General features: G+C 41.5%; 1 protein-coding gene across 31 annotated transcripts in view; it reads left to right on the top strand.

Annotated features, from left to right (window-relative positions):
- Window positions 1–26,198, top strand: part of FOXP2 (forkhead box P2) — a 979,918-nt gene that overhangs the window by 948,628 nt on the left and 5,092 nt on the right. For 25 of the 31 annotated variants that reach the window (XM_033957711.1, XM_033957723.1, XM_033957728.1 and 22 more), the window contains one exon: window positions 3,816–3,905. The exons of 4 other annotated variants lie outside the window; for them this stretch is intronic. In XM_033957711.1, coding sequence (XP_033813602.1) covers window positions 3,816–3,905 — 90 coding nt within the window. Of the gene's footprint in view, window positions 1–3,793; window positions 3,906–26,198 lie in introns of all 31 variants that reach the window. 2 more of the 31 variants (XR_004540577.1, XR_004540578.1) reach the window with 1 other exon arrangement.

The following is a 26,198-nucleotide window of genomic DNA, read 5'->3' as shown; positions in this document are numbered from 1 at the left end:
TAATTTTTGCAACCTAACAGGGGTCCATAACGCTCTATGTAACAGAAAAAAACAAGTTTGTCTCATAGATGCAGACACCGTACATTTCATCCTCCAAGACCAAATTCGTGGCCGTAATTTCATGCTTAATCTCAATGCTCCAAATATCTCTTAAACCAGTTTTTAATTTCTTTTTAGTAAATCCACTTAATATTTTATACCACTGGGCGGCCTGGTGACCCAAGAAGTCTGTCTGAAAACAAAGAAACTCCATACTATAATGATTATTAAGGTTTTTCCAATCAGGGAACCCCGCCTGAATGGCATGCTTCAGTTGCAACCATCTAAAATTTTCTGATTTATTACCGTATTTTCACACATATAACGCGCGCGTTATACACGATTTTACAAACCGTGCATAACCATGCGCGTTATACGTGTGAGCGCGTTTTACAATTTTTTTTTTACATTCTGATCCGGCATTCCCCCTGCGAACTGGCATCCTCTCCCCCCCCGCTCGCGTCACCCCCCTCCTCCGCGATCCTACATCCCCCCCAGCACCGCAAATACAACTCTTACCCGATTGGGCACCGGCACCAGCATCAATGCACAGCATGAGCCAGTGCCAGTGCCCGAAGATCCTCCCTCGTTGGTTTGGGCTGGTTGGGCTGGGCCGGGGGGTGCGAGAGAGATCCTCCTTCTTCCTCTGCCGGGCTGGACTAGGCTTTGAGCATTTGCGCATGCTCATAGCCTTCTGGTCTCGCTCTCTCCGAGATACCTCCCTTGAGTAAACGAGATGCACGTTGCATCCCCATGCAGCGTGTACGCAGGCTAAACAGGTAAAACCGTGCAAAAGCTGTGTGTATCTCGGAGAGAGCGAGACCAGAAGGCTTTGAGCATGCGCAAATGCTCAAAGCGTAGTCCAGCCCGGCAGAGGAAGAAGGAGGATCTCTCTCGCACCCCCCGGCCCAGCCCAACCCAGCCCAAACCAATGAGGGAGGATCTTCGGGCACTGGCACTGGCTCATGCTGTGCATTGATGCTGGTGCCGGTGCCCAATCGGGTAAGAGTTGTATTTGGTGCCGGTCAGATGCTGGTGCTGGTGCCCAATTGGGTAAGAGATTATCTCGGAGAGAGCGAGACCAGAAGGCTTTGAGCATGCGCAAATGCTCAAAGCCTAGTCCAGCCCGGCAGAGGAAGGAGGATCTCTCTCGCACTGCCCGGGCCAGCCCAGCCCAGCCCAAACCAACGAGGGAGGATCTTCGGGCACTGGCACTGGCTCATGCTGTGCATTGGTGCCGGTGCCCAATCGGGTAAGAGTTGTATTTGCTGTGCTGGGGGGGATGTAGGATCGCGGAGGAGGGGGGTGAAGCGAGCGGGGGGGGGGAGGATGCCGGTTCGCAGGGGCAATGCCGGATTAGATTATCTCGGATCAGAGGGGGAAGGGGGTGATGTGAGCGGGAGGGAGGATGCCGGTTCGGAGTAGGTGGGAAAAGGTTTTAGCATGCGCGGTATACGCGTGTGCGCGCTATATTAACATTTTATTACATAAATTTGTGTTCCCCGCGCGCTATACCTGTGTGCGCGTTTTACACGGGTGCGCGTTATCTACGTGAAAATACGGTAAGTCCAAACTTATGCTGCAACTGTGAAAATTCAAGCATAGCACCATTAGAAATAACATCATCCAATATACGTATTCCTGCTATCATCCAATGCTTCCAGACTAGCCTAGTAGGGGGGAGAGTTTCTGCTGTATTTTGTATAATGCATCTTGTTTGCCAATAAATAAAATAAATTTTAAAAACTGTCATTTTTTGGATTGATAACCTTGCCTGATTCTGTAAATGGCACCCAAATCACAGATGCCTAACTAAAATTTATGCACAACTTAATTATTTTGAATGGATTAAATGGAGTGGTAATTGACCATTATAAACATTTTTTAATTGATAATTTTGGTTTTGTATGTGTATTTGCGCGATGCCTACTGATGCCTAAGACAAGGTGCCCTTTGACACTTACTTGAGAAGTAGGCGTGGTTAGGAGCGGAGAATAGGCATGGTAGACTTAGGCTTCGGCTTCGGTAGGTGTATGAGGTAGGTGCTGGTAAATTAGGTGAGATAAAGCATGGCTTAATATACCGGCACCTACCTCTAGGACACCTATTGATGCCTATGTCCACTTAGGCACTACTAAATGTGATTCTATAAGCGGCACTGTGTGGTTGATTGACAGCCGCACAGAGTGACACCTACAAGTTAGGTACCATTTATAGAATCAGGCCCTAACTGCCTTTTGTAAATACAGTTGTTTTAATTATTGTAAAATATTCAGAAAGCATCTTGTCATATTTAATGAAATGAATAACATTCAAAACCAAAGGCTCCTTTTACTAAGGTGTGCTAGCGTTTAGCGCACACAGGAAATTACCATGCGCTACGCGGAAAAACTAACGCCAGCTCAATGCTGGCGTTAAGGCCTAGCGTGCGCTATTCCGTGCGTTAAAGCCCTAACGCAGCTTAGTAAAAGGAGCCCCAAGTGTGTAGTTTAATTTGGACAGATGTAAAATCACAGAAGAAGCATAAGGTATAAAGTCTAATAGTATTTTCTGTGGTCTCTTTGTTTTATTTGTGTTTACATGTTTGCACTTTTGTATTTTAAGAATTTCAACTTCCTGTCCTGAAGTAGGTGTGTGCCAAGACATGACTAAGTTGGGTTTTAATATAACTTATTTATGTATTTAACCCCCCCTTTTACAAAACAGTGAAAGCGTTTGTATATTTTTTTAGCACAGGCCAGCGCGCTGAATGCTCTGCGCTGCTCCCGATGCTCATCGGAACTCCATGAGTGTCGGGAGCAGCACAGAGCATTCAGCACATCGGCCTGCGCTAAAAACTGCTATTGTGATTTTGGAAAAGGGGGGAGGGGTTAGTTACTACTGATTATTTTTGATCTGATAAATTATATTTATTTGTCGTATGGCCTTTTATGTTTTTGTCTCTTCTCCTGTAAAACTTGATGTCTTTTTTCTTTGACCATTTTGTAAAATAGATAGGTAGGGGAGTTTTTCATTAGCCACCCAACAATCAATGCATAACTCTTGCCACATACTGTGGGAAGTGAAATTTATATACAGTGATACCTTGGAATCCAAATGCCCCAGTACTCGGACAACTTGGAATCTGAACAAAAAAATTTGAGCAAATTTTGCCCTGGAATCCAAACACTGCTTTGGAATCTGAACACCCTTCACATTGTTCGTGTGTGTGTGCGCTCAGGTCACCCATATGTCGTTCAGTTCATTGTCGGAAGCTGTAGTGAAAGCATCTCGTGTGATTTTCGCCTTTGTGTAGAGTAGTGAGGAAAATACTGTACTGTATTATTATTATTTGTTAAAATTTTACCTTAAAATCCAGTTTCTATTATTTTAAATGGGGAAAATTGTCTTGGAACTCGAACGATTTGGAACTCGAATGGGGTTCTGGGACGGATTAAGTTCAGATTCCAAGGTATCACTGTATTTGAATTGTTAGATTGCATTGAGATTTACACATATTACATAGTATTAAATGTAGTTTCATATTTCTTCAGCTTGGCCTGATCATAATTGTTTCATATATGCATAATTGTCACAAATGATTCAAGTTCCCCTGCCTCTTTTAAGTATATCATTCCTATCTTGCATTACTTTTTTTTTATTATTATGTCTTACTGACATCTTATTCTATGCCCTTTTTTGTACTTTAAAATTATTTGTGTCCTCCATTCTAGTTGGATCATTGTAATTGCTGTATCTTTTCACATTGTTCCAGTCCCCTGTTGTTGCACTTTCAGATCTTTCCAGTTCCTTCTCCCTCCTCTTGACAAAAGGATCATTCCAGCCCCCTGTCATTCCACTTTGAGATTGTTCCAGTGCCTACAACGGTGAGCCTCTTGCACTTTAATGTGATTATGGGGGTTGTCTGGGTTCTATATATGTAATTAGAAACAAAGTATACAGAAAGACAAAAATGTAAATTGCATAAGGTTACAATAAACTAGAAAGGATAAGATGGCAGGATTGTTTCTTGTGACAAAAAAACAGGTTTTCACAATAACATAATAAAACATTCAAAAAGTAGCAAATGTAGATCTAATGATTTTCAGGGTTTTAAAACATAAATTGTAAATTTTGTTTTCAAACTAAAACAAACATCTAGTGCAAACAAAGTATTTACATTTTCTGTGATTATCAAACAGGATATACTAAACTCAGGGAAATATAAAAGTTCAAGGCCTCTGAAAGTGGTGTGGAACAGATTTCATCCTCATATAAGCAAAATATCCAAGAAACAATAAGTACACCTGAAACAAGTCACATACCAACCTTAATTAAACATAATTAACCAAACATTAAGCCCCGTTCTTCAAAATCTATTCATGAGTTCTTACCACTGTCAGAGCAGTTTCAACTGATTATAGATATAGGGAATAGATATACTGTAAGTATTCTCTTCAAGACACATTTACAAGGTATAAGGTACAGTGGTACCTTGGATTACGAGCATAATCCGTTCCAGGAGCATGCTCGTAATCCAAAATGCTAGTTTATCAAAGCGAGTTTCCCCATAGGAAATAATGGAAACTCGCTTTGATGCGTTCCCCCCCCCCCCCCCCGAGAACCGGCATTGTTCCCCTCCTAGGCCCCCCCTCCCGCGATCAGGCACCCCCCCCCTGCGATCTGGTACCCCCCTGCCTTGAACTGGCACCCCCCGCCACGATCCGACCCCCCCACCACGATTGGTCACCCCCCCGCCACGATCCGACCCCCCCGCCACGATCCGATCCCCCCCCCCGACACAATTGGGCACCCCCTGCCGCTTCTTACCCTCATCTGGGCACTCTTGAAAATCGGCCTCCTCCTCTGCTGGGCCTTGAGCATCTGAGCATGCTCAAGGCCTGCGAGTTCACGTTCACATTCAGAACGTGAACTCGCAGGCCTTAAGCATGCCCAGATGCTCAAGGCTCAGCAGAGGAGAAGGCCGATTTTCAAGAGTGCCCAGATGAGGGTAAGAAGCGGCAGGGGGTGCCCAATTGTGTCGGGGGGGGTCGGATCGTGGCGGGGGGGTCAGATCGTGGCGGGGGGGGGGCGGATCGTGGCTGGGGGGTGCCGGTTCGAGGCAGGGGGAGTGCCGGATCGCAGGGGGGGTTTGGATTGCGGGGGGGGGTGCTCGTAAATCGAGCCATGCTCGGTTTCCGAGGCACCAATTTTGCAAATGTTTTGCTCGTCTTGCAAAACACTCACAAACCGGTGCACTCGTAAACCGAGGTACCACTGTATATGTGTATAATATAATATACCAAATTAATTTATGTTATATGTAACACTTTGGGTTCTGTTTACTGAGGTGTTTTGCAGTTACTGTTCAGTAGTAGCCAAAATTAATGCATGTTAACTGCAAACCTGTCTGTTAAGTGTTTCAAGCACTTTGGTGAAGACATCGGTGCAATTAGCACACAGAAAAAGTTATTGTTACTGTGCATTAATGACAGTGCTGTTAGCTGCAACTCTGCATTAACTAAAAGCCATAGTCCCCACCCCATGACTTGCCCAAAAATAGCATTTTCGTTCTTAGTTTAATACGCAATTAGCCCATGCTAATAGTTACTGCACTGTTATGCTATTAGCATAATGGTAACTCCTGAATAGAACATCTAATGCAGCATAGTAAATAATCTTGGTTGATTCATAAATCTGATGAAATACTCCATATACAAAATTGAAATCTAATGGATGTTCATTCTGCACATCAGTGGCACATGAATGCCCATTTCACCTGTATTTTAGAGCAGACTCTACATCATATCCTGTTTAAGGTACTAGTGAAACTTCAGATATTGAAATTCTGGTTTGGGCATTCTTCTGAAATGCATCTCTGCATGCGCACTTTTCCCTTTGAGAGCTGGTAAAAAATTAATGTCTTCAGATTTTGCATCAAAATACATAAGAACATAAGCATCGCCTCTGCTGAGTCAAACCATAGGTTCATCGTGCCCAGCAGTCCACTCCCGCGGTGGCTCCCCAGGTCAATGACCTGTAAGTGATCTTTTACTTAAAACATTTTGCCTTGTATAGTATCCCTCTAGTTATACCCTTCTATCCCCTTTGCCTTCAGGAACATGTCCAATTCCATTTTGAATCCCAAAATTGTACTCTGCTCTACCACCTCCTCTGGAAGCGCATTCCAGGTGTCCACCACCCTCTGAGTGAAGAAGAACTTCCTAGCATTTGTTCTGAATCTGTCTCCCTTCAAATTTTTTGAGTGCCCTCTTGTTTTTGTTGCCCCGCCAGTCTGATGAATCTGTCCCTCTCTATCTTCTCTGTACCCTTCATGATCTTTTAAGTTTCTATCATGTCCTCTCTAAGTTTCCGCTTTTCCAGGGAAAAGAGCCCTAGCTTCTCCAGCTTCTCAGCATATGAAAGGTTTTCCATGCCCTTTATCATACTTGTTGCTCTTTTCTGGACCCTCTCGAGTACTGCCATATCCTTCCTAAGGTACAGCAACCAGTATTGAACGCAATATTGCAGATGTGGGCGCACCATCGCCCGATACAGCGGCAGGATAACTTCCTTGGTTCTGGCGGTGATTCCTTTTTTGATAGTGCCCAACATTCTGTTTGCCTTTTTTGAGGCCGCTGTGCATTGTGCCGCCGGCTTCATTGTTCTATCCACCAAAACCCCCAAATCCTTTTCTAGGTTGCCTTCCCCCAATACCATACCCCCCATCGTGTAGTTGTACATCGGGTTTCCTTTCCCTATGTGCAAGACTTTACATTTCTCTACATTTAAGCTTATCTGCCATTTATTTGCTCATTCACTCAGTTTGTTCAGGTCCCTTTGTAGTTCCTTACATTCCTCAACAGTTCTAACCCTACTGGAGAGTTTTGTGTCATCCGCAAATTTTATAACTTCGCACTTTGTCCCCGATTCCAGGTCATTGATAAATATATTGAACAGCAGCGGTCCCAGCACCGACCCCTGCGGGACGCCACTCGTGTTCCATTTCCAGTCAGAGTAGTGTCCTTTTACTCCTACCCTCTGTTTCCTGTCTGCCAGCCAATTTCTGATCCATCTGTGCAAATTCCCTTCCACCCCGTGGTTCCACAGTTTCCTTAGTAGGCGCTCGTGGGATACCTTGTCGAAGGCTTTTTGGAAGTCCAGATATATGATGTTTATGGGGTCACCTTTGTCCAATTGTTCATTTATCCCCTCAAAGAAGTGCAGTAGGTTCGTTTGGCATGATCTTCCTTTACAGAAACCATGCTGGCTGGTTCTCATAAGATTATTTCTTTCTATGTGCTCATTGATACTGTCCTTGATTAATGATTCGGCCATCTTTCTCGGAACTGAGGTTAAGCTCACCGGTCTGTAGTTCCCCGGGTCAACTCTGGATCCTTTTTTGAAGATAGGTGTAACATTCGCTATCCTCCAGTCCTCCGGGATTACCCCTGTTTTCAAGGAAAGGTTGCAAATCTGCTGTAGTAACTCTGCTATTTCGTCTCTGAGCCCTTTCAGTATTCTTGGGTGGATTCCGTCTGGGCCCGGAGATTTGTCAGTTTTTAGTCTGTCTATCTGTTTGAGTACTTCTTCGAGGCTTACCTCCATTGACGATAATTTCTCCTCTTGATCCCCCTTGAAGATTTTTTCCGGTTCCGGCACTTGGGATGTATCCTCTTTTGTGAAGACTGATGAGAAGAACGTGTTTAATCTGTCTGCCACCTCCTTTTCATCTTTTACCACTCCCTTCCTGTCTCCCTCATCCAGGGGTCCCACCTCCTCCCTCGCCGGTTGTTTTCCTTTCACATATCGAAAGAATGGTTTAAAATTCCATGCCTCCTTGGCAAGTCTCTCTTCATGCTCTTTTTTTGCTGTTCTGACCACGTGGTGACATTCTTTTTGATGCTTCCTGTGCCCTTTCCAATTTTCCTCGGTTCTATTCTTTTTCCACTTCCTGAATGATTTTTTTCTTGTCTCCTATCAGCTTCTTAATGTCATTGGTTATCCATTCTGGGTCTTTTGCTTGATTTTAAAAATTTCCCTGATATCCCAGTAGACACATTAACAAACTGGATTGTTTCTCTAAATTGAAAAAAACTCAAAAACATTTTGTCTGTTTCATACATTTGTCATTGTGTTAAAGATTTTAGTTGTTAAAAAAAAAGTTTTAGAAAAACTGACACCTATAATATTAATAGGGAAACACAGGAGCATAAATGTCTCTGAGGCAACACACTAGTTTCTATGTTATAAAATGGCAACATAAATATTCATGTACTAAGCATAAACAGTTATGTCGGACATTTTAGAAAGATAGATGTCTGTTTCTCACAAAGCTGTTACAGAGCCCAGTATCCCATGCCAATTTCACTTTTGGGAGAACACCAACCACTGGATGGTGACACTCCCCCTAATCCCTCCAATGCTAGAAGCATTGTTCTGAAACCTGGATGTCTTGGGTTACAGGTCTAACTCCCAACATCCATTTCTTTGGACAGAGGTGTTCATATCTCATATTTAAAGGGGAATATGTGTGTAATTTTTTGCCTACCTTAATCCCATCCAAAACACAGCCAGACCACATTCCCTCGCCATTTACAAGATTTATGGCTTTGTCTATTCTGTTATCATGTGGAATAAAGCTGTGGCCAGGTTTAAACCATATTTGGTGTGGTTTGTTTTCTTGGGGATTTGATTGATTAGGGGAAAAAGGGATGGGGATGAGTGCAGGAATGAGCGATGTCAGGTCCCTAGGTTATGGAGAAGCTTAATAGCATCCTACTCTGTATTAGAGAGGTTCTCTATAGGGAACACACATGGAACCTTCTTTTGTGTCCCTTGGAGTTCGGTGGGATGGAGAGCTTGGGCAAGCTTTGGGTAGCCTTGCTGGCCCTTTAAAGATTTTTTTCAGTATTACCTTGGAAAATATGTATTTGTATATTTAGTGCTCTTACCCTCTGTAGAAATTATCTAAGCTATTTTGCCTCATTTAGTTTTATTTTTATGACTTGGGCCTCCTTTTATTAAGCCGGATTAGGGGTTTTTTTTTTATTGCTGGCTGCTGTGGTAAAAGCTCTGATGCTCATAGGAATTCTATGAGCATCAGAGCTTTTACCGCAGCAGCTAGTAATTAAAAAAAACCCCTAACACAACTTATTAAAAAGAGGTGGGGGGTTACTTAGATGCCTCATTTATTCAATTTTTGTATATACACAAAGTATGTGTGTTAGTGCTGCCCGATTTGCCGATTCAAATCAATTCACTGATTCTCTTTGGTAAATTGATTCGAATCGGTTTATTGTCCCAAAAAATCAGATTCACTAATTTAGCGGAAAAAAAACCCCTCCCCCACCCCCAGTGGCAGTGGTAGCCGGTCAGCGGAGGCAGCACTCTGAATGGGCTGCTCGCGGTCTGTCTCGCTGGGGCCTTCCCTCTTCAATGTCATCTAGCAGGGCAGACTGCAATAAGCCTGTTCATAATGCTACCTCTTCAAGGCTGCCTACTGCTGTTGCTGCTTTTCGAGGCCCAGGGGTATGTCAGGTCTCACGGTGAGAGGGTCAGTGGAATGCTGCTGCATAGGGGGATGGGTGGGAGGGATGGGAAACTGCTGCATAGGGGGATGGGATGGTAGGGATGGAAAGCTGCTGCACAGGGGAATGGGTGGTAAGGATGGAAAACTGCACAGGGAGATGGGAGCAAGGTATGGAAAGCTGCTGCACAGGGGGAGGGGAGGAAAAATGCTGCATATGGGTGGAGAGAGGAAGAATTGGGGTTGGGAGGAAGGGAAAGATGAAACAAAGAGGTAGAAAGGGGTAAGAAGGAGAAATCCTGTATATGGTGGAGGGGAGGGAGACAAACATGGAGAAGAGAGAGGGCGAAATGTTGGCCATAGAATGGAAGGCGGGTAGAGATGGTGCATGAGGAAAGAAAAAGAAATGTTGCACATGATAATGGAGGGGAAGAAAGTAAAGATGCTGCATGGAGGGGAATAAAGAGGTTTGACTCAGGACACTGGAAGGTAGAAAAAATAATTTTGGTAGTCTTTTACTAAGGCGCAGTAGCTGATTTACGCGCGCTAAATATTAGCATGTGCTAAATGCTAACGCGTCCACAGAATATAATGGATGTGTTAGCATTTAGCGCGTGCTAAATTGGCTTGAGATCCCATTTATTTTCTATTTTGTGATTGCATGTCAGATTTTAAATGTGTATCTTGCCAGAGCTGACGTTAGAAAGCGAGCATGAGCTATGACCTAACAGAGAGAGGAAAAGTCTTTTTCGTTTTGTTTATTTTGTTTACACAACAGCACCAGGGTAGGATTGGAGAGGGCAAATGGGGATGGGATGGCTGGAAAGGCTACAAAATAAACCCTTCAGGATGTTTGGAAAAAAAAAAAAAAGCCTGATTGGGCAGGAAAAGTGAATTGAATCGAAAAATCGATTCAATAGGCCAAATCGAATTTAAAAAATCTTTCCCTGAATTGGGAATCACTAATGTGTGGTTATTGCAGGAAATTTATAGCTTATGCAGTATATCTGAACTATTATTTCTGTTTATATGCATAAAAGAAAAAGCTTCTGTAGGTTCCTTATGCAGGGAAAGATATCTTTTGAACAACCTATTGAAAATAGATACATTTTTGTACATTAAATTGTCAAGATAGCTAAGTTGCTAGAAGTGCAAAAGCCAAAGTCTCTGACTTTTTCAGTGATTGTTAGATAAGGGCATGCCTTTGCTATTCTTTGGCAGCTCAAGCTGACAGAAATTCTGTTAAACATGAGCTTAATTCTTCACACCATGTGATAGGCATTAATATCTATCAATTTACGCGTGTGTTATGACTTCTTCTGTTTATAAGTCATCAAGTGGATGAAAACATGCATCTCAGTTTCCCATACATATATTAAATTCATTAGTTTAGCTATGCATTATATGTTTCCTTATACCTTTCTTCCTTTCTTTTTAAAAATAGAATATGGAAAAAGCATTCATTATTTCTGAAAGATATCACAGTTGCACAATCCTGATCACCCAGAGCTCAAGCATCCCAGGAAAAGAGTGACAAATATTGGATATAATCTCAACTAAAAACTCTATGAGTGTCACATAACTCAGAGCACAGATGGGTGATGAGAGGGACATGATGGAAGATATTTAAATATTTCAAAGGTATAAATAGAAAACAAGAAGCACTTTGTTTTATGTGGAAGTTATAGAACAAAAGGGCATAGTATGAGACACTAAGGAAAATATTTATTTGCAGAAGGGTAACAGCTTTCAAGAGGAAGCAGTAATGTAATTCTTGAAATGCATAAGAGAAGTACAATCTCTAGATGTGTAGAACTAAAGGGAAAAGCATAGATTAACTGGGGTCTGTGGCATAAAGTAGGAAGTAAATTTGATTCTTTATTTTTAGGATAATTCTATAACAGGCATCTACAATTAAGTGCCCAGAAGGCACATGGTAGGAGCCCATTTTGTAAAGGACAGTAGGTGCTTAACTGTATATTATGTATGTTAACCTGTAACCTGTTCTGAGCTCGTTGGAGAGAATGGGATAGAAAACGAATTTAAAAAATAAATTAATTAAATACAAACCTCATTGCTGAATATCACTAAGGTCACCTTTGAAGTACTCCCCTTGGGAAACTATGCACCGATGCCAGCGCCTAGTCCAAACTTCAAAGAAATTTTGAAACTCTTTTTCTGGAATGCCTGTCAGAGCTGTCGTCATATTACCCTTGATGTCCTCAATGTCATCAAAATGTCTTCCTTTCAATATTTCCTTTATCTTAAGTTAAATAAAAAAAGTCATTGGGGGCCAGATCAAGTGTGTAGGGATAGTGTTCCAATACAGTTATTTGTTTTCTGGCTAGAAACTCCTCACAGACAGTGCTGTGTGAGCTGGAGCATTGTCGTAATGAGTTGTTGGCCAAAAGTTCAGGTAATTTTTGTCTAACTTTTTCATGCAGCCTTTTCAGCACTTCCAAATAGTAAACTTGGTTAACTGTTTGTCCAGTTGGGACAAATTCATAATGAACAATCCCTCTGATATCAAAAAAGGTTAGCAACATTGAATCTTGATTTGGACTGGCAGAACATTTTTGATCATGGAGAATGGGCTGACTTCCATTGTGCACTTTGTCGCTTTGTTTCAGGGTCATATTGGTACACCCATATTTCATCACCAGTGATAACATGGCCCAAAACACCATCTTGCCTTTCCAAAAGGTCTTGGCATATTTTGACTCTCCTTTGCTTTTGTTCATCAGTGAGCTCCTTTGGGACCTTTTTGCACACATCTTTCTCATGCCAAGATTTTCAGTTAAGATTTTCCTGTTTCTCTATCGATATTTACTTGATCTTCTGTGCTTCTCACAGTCAGCCAATAATTTTGATGCACAATTCTACAAATTTTTGCCATGTTTTCATCAGTTCTGCTCGTTACTGGTCGCCCTGACCTTTCTTCATCAGTGGCAAGATACTAGTCAAACTCAAACAAGAGTCAGCCCCCATGATTCTAATAGCTCCTTGGTGGCCCAGACAACCATGGCTTTCCCTTCTGTTTCAACTCACGGTCAAAGATCCAGTAACTCTGCAGATCTTCCCGTCTCTTTTCACTCAGAGTCAAGGGTTGCTTTTACATATTAATCTGCAAGTCATTACACCTGACAGCTTGGTACCTTTTGGCATGACCTCAACAGTCAATGATATTTCTGATCCTGTCAGAGCCATTTTAGATGCATCTAGAATATCTTCCACTCAGCAATGTTTCCTCAGAAAAATGTTTAATCAATTTCGAGACTGCTGTTTTCTTCATGGCCTTATCCCCATAAACTTGCACTAACATTTCCCTGCTTTCACTTCCACTCTTGCCAAGTTTAACAAGAAATTTAATGTTTGCTCATTGCTCTAATTCAAGCTCCAACATTCTCGTGATTGCACACAAAAACACACAACAACAATAATGAACACCACTCAGCAAGACACAAACACAGATGTGAGATTCTGATATACCAAGGTTAAGAAAACTTATCAAGTTGTTTCTACAGTGCTGCCAATGTAAGCACACGGAGGCAAGTTTGCGAACTTAGTTGTCAGGCCTCATACCTGCAAATATTACAGTATTCTTTAAGTTATATGTGTAAGTTCAAGCTCTGTCCATGTGCACATCCTCCTTGCAAATATGTACTATATCAATTAGGTGAGTACTACAGAATAGCATTTATGTTGAATTTTGGCAGTTACATGCAAATGTGTGCACCTATACTCATGTATGCTATTATTCTAAACTTTTGCACATATAGGACTCAATTCTGTAAGTGGTACTAAATATAGGACTCAATTCTGTAAGTGGCACAAAAAAAAATATGCTAAATGCTGTTCCAAATTTGGCACCATTTATAGAATATTGCTTAGTGCCAGCGTCTGTGCCCAATTTTAGACATGAAGATGTGCACCTGCTAAGCCCTGGTGTAAATCTCCACACTTAAATTAGACATGAATCCCCCAAATTCTATAACATTGTGTGCAAATCCTAGAAATACTCCTGACTTACCCATTTTTTTTGGATCCACACAAAAATTTACACACACATGTTTATAGAATAGCAACTAGAAACATAGAAACACGACCACACTTTCAAAAAGATATAAACATGATGGAGATGGTCCAGAGGAAGGTTACTAAAATAGTACGTGGTCTGTTGTCATAAGGCATATAGGGACAGACTTAAAGATCTCAATATGTACTGTATACCATAGAGGAAAGGCGGGAGAGGGGAGATAATGATAGAGATATTTAAATACCTACCATGGCTTAAATGTGCATGAGTTGAGTATCTTTCAATTGAAAGGAAGCTCTGGAATGAGACGGCATAGGATGAAGTTAAGAGGTGATAGGCTCCAGAGTAATCAAAGGAAATACTTTTTTAAAGAAAGGATGGAGATGTGTAGAAAAGTCTACCGGAAGAAGTGGTGGAGACAGAAACTGTCTGAATTCAAGAAGGCATGGGATAGGCACATGGGATCTCTTAGAGAGAGAAAGAGATGATGGTTACTGCAGATGGGCAGACTAGATGGATCATTTGGCCTTTATCTGCCATCATGTTTCTATCTATGACGGCTAACTGGCCCATCCAGTCTGCCCATCTGCAGCATCCACTATCTTCTCCTCTCCCTAATATCTCATGTGCCTGCCAAAGTATCCCACGCTTTCTTGAATTCAGACACAGTCTTTGTCTCCACTACCTCTGCTGGGAAACTATTCCATGCATCTACCACCCTTTCTGTAAAAAAAAAAAAAGTATTTCCTTAGATTACTCCTGAGCCTGTCACCTCTTAATCTTATTCTATGCCCCCTCACTCTGGAGTTTTCTTTCACTTGAAAGAAACTCACCTCATGCACATTTATGCCACTTAGGTATATACAAAGCCTTCTGATCTCGCTCTCTCCAAGATTCTCAGAGTCAGAATCTCGGAGAGAGCGAGATCAAAGGCTTTGAGCATGCGCAAATGCTCAAAGCCCAGTCCAGCCCAGCACAGGCAACAGGGAGGATCTCCTTTGACATACCGCCCAGCCCAGAAGAGGGAGGATCTTCGGGCACCGGCACCAGCATGTCCTACACGTTGGTGCTGGTGCCGGTGCCCAATCAGGATAAGTGATTTTGTTTCGGTGCTGGGGGGGGGGATGCCGGATCGCTGGGGGGGATGCCGGATCACGGGGGATGGCGCTTGTAAATCGAGTCAAACTCGGTTTCCGAGGCGCTGATTTTGTGAATGTTTTGCTCGTCTTGCAAAACACTCGCAAACCGGTGCACTCGTAAACCGAGGTTTGACTGTATATTGAGATCAGCCCTGGTATTACATTGGAGACACTCTTTGAGGCCATAAAGAAAATGGATGAGAAGGTTGGGAAAACAGCATTGGACATTGAGGTACTTGTAGCTAAAGTGAATGCTTTTTTCTTGAATGTCAAAAAAGTTAAACAAGAATGCTTGTATAAGATTCAAACTGAGTCCACTACATTGAAAAATTCAATTTCTACAGTAAAGAACAATACTTGGTTGTAAAACATTGCTGTGGGGTAGTCTACGTCACCAGGATGGTTCTACCAGCCACAGAAATGGATCTAGGTTCTACAGATCGGGTAGTACTGAAAACAAAATGTGGAGCCAGAGCCTGGACTTCCAAGAGTATAAAATTGTAAAGTTTATTGGTAAAAGAAACAATTCAAAAATATCGCAATGTGCTAAAAGTCATACTCATACAACTTAAATACACTGCATGGATAATGACCAGACCCTACATGGGCCATGTTTCGGCTTTTTCAAGCCTTCCTCAGGGGTTCTAAAAACATAATAATATTATAAACAGGCAACATATGTACAAATAAAAGAAGAATGGGGAAAGATCAAAAAAAAAAGCAAGTTAGGAAATGGTAAAACCATAAGAAGTTTCAAGTTTTATTTATTTTTGATTAATCGCTTAATTAAAAATTTTTCTAAGCGAATTACAATAAATAAAATAACATGTAATTTTAACAAAGTATTAAAAACATGTAATATAACAAAGTATTTAAAAATATAAAACAAAACAGGGAAACAAAACAAAAATTACATAAAACAAAACATAAAAGAACAATAGATAATATCAGAGAGTAAGATAAAGAAAAGAAAAAAATGTCTAATAAAGTAATTTACAGGTTGAAAGCATCTGTAAATAAAAAGGTCTTTAAGTTCTTTTTAAAATTGTCTAAATTACTTTCATCTCTCATTTGTAAAGGTAAAGAATTCCAAAGTTGTGGAGCTGTTACTGAAAATATTTCTTGGCGACGGGTTCCAATAATTTTTAGAGATGGAATTACTAATAATTTTTGATTTGTTGAACGAAGGGAACGTGAAGTAATATATGGGATAAGAACTTTACTGATGAATAGAGGTTTATTGGTATTAAGAGTGCCTCCGCTGGGTCAGACCAGAGGTCCATCATGCCCAGCAGTCCGCTCACGTGGCAGCCCATCAGGTCCTCTATCTATACCCTTCTATCCCCTTTTCCTTCAGGAAATTATCCAATCCCTTCTTGAACCCCAATACCGTACTCCGTCCTATCACACCCTCTGGAAGCGCATTCCAGGCGTCCACCACCCTTTGGGTGAAGAAGAACTTCCTAGCATTGGTTCTGAATCTGTCCCCTCTTAATTTTTCCAAATGCCCTCTCATTCTTGTAGTTTTCGAAAGTTTGAAGAATCTGTCCCTCTCCACTTTCTCTATGCCCTTCATGATCTTGTAAGTCTCTATCATGTCTCTTCTAAGTCTCCGCTTTTCCAGGGAAAAGAGCCCCAATTTCTCCAATCTTTCAGCATGTGAAAGGTTTTCTATACCTTTTATCAATCGTGTCGCTCTTTTCTGAACCCTCTCGAGTATCGCCATATCCTTCTTAAGGTACGGCAACCAATATTGGATGCAGTACTCCAGGTGAGGGCACTCCATCACCCTATACAACGGAAGGATAACTTCTTTCGTTCTGGTTGTAATACCTTTCTTGATAATACCTAGCATCCTGTTCACCTTCTTAGAGGCCACTGCGCACTGTGCCGACGGCTTCATTGTCTTGTCCACTATTACCCTCAAGTCCTTTTCTTGGGTACTTTCACCCATTACCAGCCCTCCCATCGTATAGCTGTACTTCGGGTTTCTGTTTCCTACATGCAAGACTTTGCATTTCTCTACATTATACTTCATCTGCCATCTCATCGCCCACTCTCCTAGTTTGTTCAGGTCCCTTTGTAAATCTTCACAGTCCTCTTTAGTCCTAACTCCACTAAATAGTTTGGTGTCATCAAAATGCACATTGATATGTACATTAACATGCATGTGTGTATAAAAAATGGACTACAAAATGGACTGGAAAATAATAAATTTAAAAATGTCCAAGGCTTGAAAACAGCTTGAGTGAAGTAGGTCCTTATCTGTGCTTTAGTCAAAAGGATATAGCTGTTTTCAATCTTTGGATGTTTTAAAATGTGCTAGGTTTAATAAATTTAAAAATGTCCAAGGCTTGAAAACAGCTTGAGTGAAGTAGGTCCTTATCTGTGCTATAGTCAAAAGGATATAGCTGTTTTCAATCTTTGGATGTTTTAAAATGTGCTAGGTTTTCAGCAGCATAAATAGTACATGATGGATGGCATTTTTATTTTATGGATGTAGATTGGTCTCTGTCCAACAGCTACTTTTATGTTAGCCTACCCCTGTAAATGCATTCTTAAATACTTGGGTCTAAAATATGTCTTCTTTATTCCTGATCATCTAAGATCTCTTTTGGACTTCAGTGGTGGGGGATGGAAATTCCAAAATGTGAAGACCGAGAGGGTTTCAGCCGTATAATAGCTTTTGCCTTGAATTGTATTGTGATAATTTTCTCCCTTTAATATCTTTTTCTCTCTCTTTGAATATTGTAGTCTAAGAAAGAGTTAAATTACAATGTTCTCTCTTCTTTTTTCCTTTCTGATGGGATGAGTTTAACTTTGGATATGACTCTGAATTTCTGGAGCAAGTAGTTTTAATTGTAAATTTATGATAAACCAATAAAAATAAATTTTTTTAAAAAAAGAAAGGGATGCAAGAGGGAGGAATTTTGGACATAGTGGTGGAGGGAATGAAGGGAGAGATGTGGAATGTGCTGGAGAGGGGTGATAGAGGAGAAATGTTGGGCATGAGGCTGGTGGGCAGTGGTGAAAGATGCTGCTCATGATCCGGGGGTTGAGAGAAGGAGAAATGTTGGATGTGACAGTACAGGGGGTGGGAGAAATGCACCATTGATCTCTCTCTCTCTTTCCCTACTCCCTTTGCAGCAAGGGAGGGAATGAGAGAAAGACAGATGGACAGTGAGAGAGAGAAAAGGAGACATGTTGCTAATGGGGGTGGAGGAGAGAGGAAGAAAAGTTGGACTCATGGAGGGACACAGAGAGATGTTGGTTGGGGAAGGGAATGATGTCCAGAGGAGAGGAAGCATGCAGGAGGCAGAAAGAAAAAAATGTTGGATGCACAGTCAGAAGGAAGTACAACTAGAGACTAATAAAATCACCAGACAACAAAGGTAGGGAAAATGATTTTATTTTCAATTAAGTGATCAAAATGCATCAGTTTTGAGAATTTATATCTGCTGTCTATATTTTGCACTGTATTTGTCTATCTTTTTTGTAGCTGTTCCTGAGATTATATTGCATATTTCAAAGTCATTTGCCTTGACAAATATAAATGATGATTAACATTTTCTCTGTGTACAGTATGCTTTGTGTTTTTTAATTTTGTGGTTACTATTATGTATTGTTAATAAGATTATATTGTGTGTATATGAAAAATGAATGGAATAAATTGCATTTAATTAATACTATTATTATGGGGGTGGAGTCTGGGGCAGAGCTTGGGCGGGGTACTCAGTTGATATTTGTTAGACTTAAGGGGTACTTGGCTTGAAGAAGCTGAGAAAGTGTTTTACACCATACCAGAGGTTTTCTGTTCCTAACTTCTGTCAACTTGTTCTGTTGTCGGCCATAGCCAGAGGAAGAGCTAAAATATCCATCTGCAGTAGGGAAATAAGGTGAAGCCTTTTTCTAGAATCATCACAGATAAATTAGGATCATTAGAACTAGAATGTAGGTAAGATGATGTGGTGTTTGAGAGAGAGAGAGATCCATGGTGCATTTCTCCCACCCCCCTGTACTGTTGCATCCAACATTTCTCCCTTTCTCATCCCCCGGATCATGTGCAACATCTTCCACCGGTTAGAGGATGTAAATTTAAAAAGCATCATCAACATCTTCTCGCACATCAGGCAGCATTATGGGGTAAAGACCTGGAACAACTGCTTATGCCTACTAATTATGGGGAATTTAGGAAAAACATTTCTGTTCCTGAAGTATTTAGGTAACTGACCTGTACAATCTTAGTCCACAATATCTGATCTCTAGAGCTGTTTATCACTAGCTCTTAACTTTGTTAATTCTACTCAATCTGTAGCATTTTTTAATCATTGTAAACCACATAGAACTTCATGGTCCTGCAGTATTTAAACTGTTGTTATTATTATTATTATTATTCTTGATGGTAGGGATATGAGAGAGAACGCATGTATATGTTTTACAGGCGCACAGCTTGCAATATACTTGTCCTATATTCTTAGGCTCGTGGATATTTTATACTGCATGAGGCAGAGTACTTCATCCCTGTTTATGTGTCCCTACATTTCCTAAACTAGGTTGCTCTTAGAATATGGTTCTGAGCTGTTCCTGTGCTAACAAGGGTGGAGTATAGACTGAAGCTTCTGTGTCATAGAAAGCTGTGGTATAGTTCTTTTCATTTTCTATTGCATTGCTATGACGTGAATTGCTAATTTTGTATTTATTGCTGTCTTTAGTACTATCATATCTTGTCTTTTGCTAGGGGTGGTCACCGGAAATGGCCTGCATACATGCACCAACTCCTCCCTCCTAGTTTAAATGCCTATAAACATATTGCCTGAATTTCTCAGATAGGATTTTTTTTCTGCCATAGTAAGGTGCAGTCCATCATTATAATATAGTCTCTTGATTTTCCATGTATTACCCCATCCTCCTATGTACCTAAAGCCTTCTTGATGACACTAGGCTTTGAATCACATATTGAAGTTATCTGTATTTTGTTTTCTTTCCTCTCCTTATCCATAAGTAGACAATACTTCCAAAAAAGCTAGTCTTTACAAAAGGTTTTAACCCCTCCCCAGCTCCCAAAAAGGTTTCTGCACTGCAAGTGGGGTATTGTTGGCTAGATCATTTGCTCTGAGGTGGATAACAACATCAGGATTTGAAACCTTTTTTTCGTCCGTAATTATAGTTAGTATTTGCCTGGTGTTCCTGATAGCTGAGGATTCTGGAAGGCATTCACTCTTTTAGGTTTTTTGTCCTATGTTCCCAGGTTAATCCTTCTGATGATGAAATCCCCTAGAGCAGTAGTTCTCAACCCTGTCCTGGGGTCCCCCCAGCCAGTCGGGTTTTCAAGATATCCCTAATGAATATGCATGAGAGAGATTTGCATATATTGGAAGTGACAAGAATGCAAATCTCTCTCATGCATATTCATTAGGGATATCTTGAAAACCAGACTGGCTGGGGGGTCCCCAGGACAGGGTTGAGAACCACTGCCCTAGAAGCAATAATTTACTGGTTTGAGCTTTTTTATTTATGTTTTGGGGGTGCCGTCCAACTCAGTTCTTTTTTCTTGAGCATCACAATGCTCTAATGTGGCAAAGGAATTCTATGGGCACAATTGTAAGGGTGGTTGCTTCTGTATCACATGTCACAGTCTACCTGAGCCTACTGTGATCTATTTATTCTTGGGGGGGATTTTTTTTTTGAGGTAGTGATTGTAAATTAGTATGATTTGGTGGGGTCATGGTAGCTTATTTAATTGCATCCAATTCCTGCTTTAGTTTACAGAGCTTCTCTTTAGTAAGCTGAAGACAGATGGGGGAAGGCGTAAGCCTCCAAATAGTGTGCCTGGAAACTAAAGCACCAACTATCCTTTTCCCCTTTACACATGGAATTTCTATTCATAGGGATTCCAAGGTGTGTTTATGCTCCTGCATAATTTTAAGTCAATTTGATCCAAGGCCCTCCTTAACATATAACGCTATGCCTTCACCAATTCGATCCACCCTGTAACTGCAATATAGTTTGTACCCCGGTATGACAGTGTCCCATTGGTTATGATCCTTTCACCAGGTCTCAGAGATGCCTATTATATCTATCTTTTCATTTTGTGCAACCCTCCCATCTTGTTTCTTAGGCTTCTGGCATTTGCATATAGACATTTCAAACAATGTTTGTCATATCTATGATATCTTGTATTTACAATTTGCACAGCAGTTGGCATGGATAATTTGCATTCTTTAAATAAGCTTGCTCTATATTTAAGGAATCCTGATCTACTGTGGTCTGTATTGCAATCTCACTATTGGGATGCTCTGTCTTCCCTTTTATGATGATATATTTTAAAGATACCTTGTTCAAAATCATGCTCTTTAGAGTGCTGTTGGCCTTCTCCCAGTTTCTAGTTTGAAAGCTGCTCTATCTCCTTTTTAAATATTGATGATAGAAGCTTGGTTCCATCCTGGTTAAGATGGACACCTCTTTGCAGAATAGGCTTCGCAATCCCCAGTATGTTGCCCAGTTCCTAACAAATCTAAAACCCTCCTCCCTGCACCATCACCTTATCCAAGCATTGATACTCTGGAGCTCTGCCTGTGTCTTGGGTATTGCATGTGGGACAGGGAGCTCTTCTGAAAATGCTACCCTGAAGGTTCTGGATTTTAACTTCCTATCTAAGAGCCTAAATTTAGCTTCCAGAACCAGAACCTCCCTACCACATTTCACTATATCATTAGTACCACATGTACCAAAGCAGCGGACTCCTTCTTAGCACTGTCAAAAACCTTATCTAGCTGATGCATTAGATGCACCACCTTCTCACCAGGTAAGCAAGTGACCAAGCGATCCTCACGTCCACCAGCCACCCAATGACCAAGGAATCCTCATGTCAACCGACTTTTCCCTAACATTCCTATTGATTCCTCTATGTACCTCTTCCTCAACTCCTCCAAGTCTGCTACTCTAACCTCAAGAGATTAAACCCATTCCCTGAGTGATGGGAGCTCTTTGCACTGAGCACACACACAAGACCTGTCACCAACCGGGAGATATCAAACATGTGCAAAAGACTGGATAGCTCCCATCTTGCTGCTGGACTGCTGCCTGCATCTTAATATTGGTCATTTCTTTGTTAAGTTGCTATGGGAGTTGGAATATGTACATTAAGGTCCTCTAATATTGCTAGTTATATGTTAGGCTATGGGAATGTAATGATGTAATTGTTAGGTTGCCCTCCAAGGATTTCTTAGACTATTTATTAAGAGCTAATTACTAGCTAATAGAGATTAGCCAATTATTTTGTAAGCCTTCTAATTGGTTCAAGGGCCTATAAATCAGAGAACAGGCCAAGGATGGGTGGGAGCTGGGGAGCGTAGGCAGGAATTAAACACTAAACAAAGTCTTTCCTCAAATGCTATCTGTGCCCTAATCTAATCTGATCTTATGCTCTGAAATGCAATCCAAAATACTAATCTAGACTAAAACACTTTTTATATAAAAACCCTAAGAGACTCTAAAAGCTACACTATTGCGTAAACTGACTGCTGAAAAGCAGAGTACTGAACTAAAATAATAAAAGAGGACAATGAAATAACCTACTGAAGCCCAAGTTTTACCTTTTCCACGTTTGAATGCCAGCAGGTAAGATATTCCAAATCAGTGGCGAAGCGAAGGTGAGCAGTGCCCGGGGTGATGGTGCCCCTCCCCTGCCCTCTTTTCCACCCCCTGCCACCTCTTCCCCATACCTTTTCAACTTCAGCGTGAGCAGCCACCAACTTACTACCCGCCTCGACTAAGGCACTCTATCTGACGTCACTTCCTAGTCGTGGGTCCTGGAAGCGACATCAAAGTGTTGAAGCTGACATGGACAGCAAGTTGGTGGCTACTTGCACTGAAGTTGAAAATGTATGGGGAAGGGAATGGGGCACACACGCAGCAGGAGGAGGAGTGGGAAGGGTGGGGGAGGAGAAGAGGGGTACCGGTGCCCTGAGCAAGATGGCGCCTGGATTAGCCACCTCCTTGCCCCCTTACTACGCCACTGATTCGAATGTAGTTTTTCTTCCCCTTAGCAGATACTCACTCAGCATCTCTTCAGATATACCAACTGAATTTGTAAACAGCAGGGGTCATCAGATTTTCACATCATTATTTTTCTTCACTGACAAATCAATATTGGTATCTTATTTCCCCAAGAAGTCAAAGTTTTTGCTCTTGAGCAAAACCTGTATTCCAGTGGTCGTCACTAATTTTTAAGCAAGGGCTGTTTTGGGTCCAAAAGGGGTGAAGGAGAGCTGACAAATATCTTCCTACTTGGGACCATGACACTAATAACGCTTCTCGACTTTCATTCCTACCAGAACACTTTGTCTTGGCCACACATGCAGAACACAGGTAAAAACCCTATGCAAATACAGGACTACAAACTAAAAGTCCTAATATATTCAAAGAAAACTCTAAGATGACACTGCATGCAGTACAATACCAGAGAAATAGAAACAAATGCATTTCTTCCTGGAAAGTAGAAAATACAGCAGATTGAAATATGTCAGTTTTGAGAATTTACATTGCTAAATTAAAAATAAATTCATTTTTCCTACCTTTGTTGTCTGGTAATTTTATTTTTATGATCATCTTTTCCCAGTCTGGTTGCACTTCCTCTGGTCTTTACTCTTAACTCTGTTTCCAGGACCTTATCCATTTGCTGTTATTCTCTCCTCCTTTACTTTCTGCCCTATATCCTTCTTTGGCATTAACTTTTAATATTTTCAGCTTTCTTCAATTTTTCTGCTTCCTTCTCAAATCTATCTACTTTTCCATGCCTTCTCTTCCATGTGTCCATCTCCTCCCTCTCTCTGCCCTTCCCCTACTTGCCATGTGTACAATGTCCTCCCTCTTTCTTCTCCCCATTATCATTTTTTCATAAAGAGCATCTCTTCCATCTCTCTTCCCTTTCCCACACTTGCCATCCCTATGCACCATCTCCTCTACCTATCTTCCCTTCCTCTCCATCACTGTGCAGCATTTCTTCCTTCTCTCTCCCCCTCTGATGATCTGACATCTTTCTCCTCCCCATCCCATAGGCTGGCATCTCTCTCTCTTTCCATCTTCCCCCTTTGTGGTCCGGCATCTCTCTGTCCTTATCTTCCCTCTCACCCCTACTTTAGTCTGGAATCTTTATACATTCCCTCCAATAACACTCTTTCTCAAGATACTAGTCAAACTCAAACAAGAGTCAGCCCCCATGATTCTAATAGCTCTTTGGTGGCCCAGACAACCATGGCTTTCCCTTCAGTTTCAACTCACTGTCAAAGATCCAGTAACTCTGCAGATCTTCCCGTCTCTTTTCACTCAGAGTCAAGGGTTGCTTTTACATCTTAATCTGCAAGTCATTACACCTGACAGCTTGGTACCTTTTGGCATGACCTCAACAGTCAATGATATTTCTGATCCTGTCAGAGCCATTTTAGATGCATCTAGAATATCTTCCACTCAGCAATGTTACCAGCAGAAGTGGACACGATTTTCAGCATGGTGTGCTCTTCATCATTATGATGCTTCATCCTCCTCCGTTTCTTCACTGTTGGAATATCTTCTACATTTATTCAACTCAGGGCTTAAAACCACTTCAGTCAGAGTGCGCTCCATATTCAGATCAACAACAAATCTCTGGCTTCGCATCCTCTTGTTCAGTGATTCCCAACCCTGTCCTGGAGGAACACCAGGCCAATTGAGTTTTCAGGCTAGCCCTAATGAATATGCATGAGAGAGATTTGCATATGATGGAAGTGATAGGCATGCAAATTTGCTTCATGCATATTCATTAGGGCTAGCCTGAAAACTCAATTGGCCTGGTGTTCCTCCAGGACAGGGTTGGGAATCACTGCTCTTGTTTATAGATTTATGAAATGTCTTTTTAACATCAAACCACCTCTCTAACTGCCTCTGGTGGCTTGGGATCTTAATATTGTTCTCTCCAGACTAATAATGTCTCCATTTGAACCAATGTCATCGGCTCATCTTAAATTCCTCACTTGGAAAGTGGTCTTTTTAATCTCTATCACTTCTGCACGTCGCGTGAGTGAGCTTCAAGTCTTGGCGTTGGATCCACCTTTTACAGTTTTTCACCATGATAAGGTGGTTCTCTGCACTCATCCAAAATTCCTACCAAAAGTGATCTTGGAGTTTCATCTCAACCAGTCTATTGTGTTACCAGTTTTCTTTGCAAAACCTCATTCACACCCTGGTGAGGCAGCACTTCAAACTTTGGATTGCAAACGAGCTTTGGTTTATTATTTACAAAGGACTGAGTCTCACAGAACATCTCCTCAGCTGTTCATCTCCTTTGACCAAAATAGATTGGACAAGCCTATAAACAAGAAACATACTTCCACATGCTATGCTCAGGCTAGGCTGCAGCAAGGGGGCCATGTCACGGCACATAATGTCCAAGCTATGGCAGCTTCAGTTGCATTTTTGCGCTCCACTCCCTTTGATGAAATCTGCAAATCAGCTACTTGGTCCTCAGTGCATACCTTCATCTCTCACTATTGTCTGGAATCTTTTTTCAGACATGATGCTCACTTCAGCCAAGCAGTTTTACAAAATTTATTCTCTTAATTGGCCAACTCTCCCTCTATCCCATTTCAGTAAGTCTCATATGTGAGAATATGCTGCCTGCTTGTCCTAGGTTAAAGCACACTTACTTACCATAACAGGTATTATCCGGGGACAGTAGGCAGATATTATCACATCCCACCCACCTCCCCTGGTTGGCTTCTTAGCTTGCTTACGGAACTGAGGAATCTCACGCCTCAGCAGGCGGGAAGGCACATGCGAGGTGTGGGCAGTCGCAAAGATTTTCAAACTTAAGGTAACAGTTCACTTATTAGACTGTATTGGGCACTGTGGATGATGCCACCCATATGTGAGAATATCTGCATGCTGTCCCCGAATAACACCTGTTACGGTAAGTAACTGTGCTAAAGATGGTGTTGACATTTTAGACCGAATTGTTGCAACCTTATTAAAGCAAAGGGATGACCACAATAACTACAATGCCTATGTAATTTGGAAAGAAATATTTCCAGAATGGAATATAAGAAAACTGTACAAACTTTGATTGTTCTTGACTGAATCAATGATCCAGCTAGCCACTGAGGCTCACATAGGACTTCCAAAGATATGAATTTCTGCATCAATTGTACAGAGTAGAAAAGGCAGCATAGCTATATTGGAAGATGACAATCACCTCATACACTAAGGAGGCAAGGATGTTTTCTGTGTCCAAGAGAGGATAATCTCAAAAGCAGCAGCAGTTGTTTAAAATACAATTAATTTTGTTCCATACTAGAAATATCTATACTGAGGGCTCCATTGAGCTGGCGTTAGTTCTTGGTACGTAGTGTGGGGTTAGCGCACGTGGCAATGCATCGCACGCTAAAAACGCTAGCGCACCTTAATAAAAGGAGCCCTGAGTGTTCATCTTAGATTATATTGA

The sequence above is a fragment of the Geotrypetes seraphini genome, chromosome 9 (assembly GCF_902459505.1).
Source record: "Geotrypetes seraphini chromosome 9, aGeoSer1.1, whole genome shotgun sequence".
In the NCBI taxonomy this organism is placed as follows: Eukaryota; Metazoa; Chordata; class Amphibia; order Gymnophiona; family Dermophiidae; genus Geotrypetes; species Geotrypetes seraphini.
Note: the sequence above shows the minus strand (reverse complement) of the source record. Positions and strands in the feature narration are given on the sequence as shown.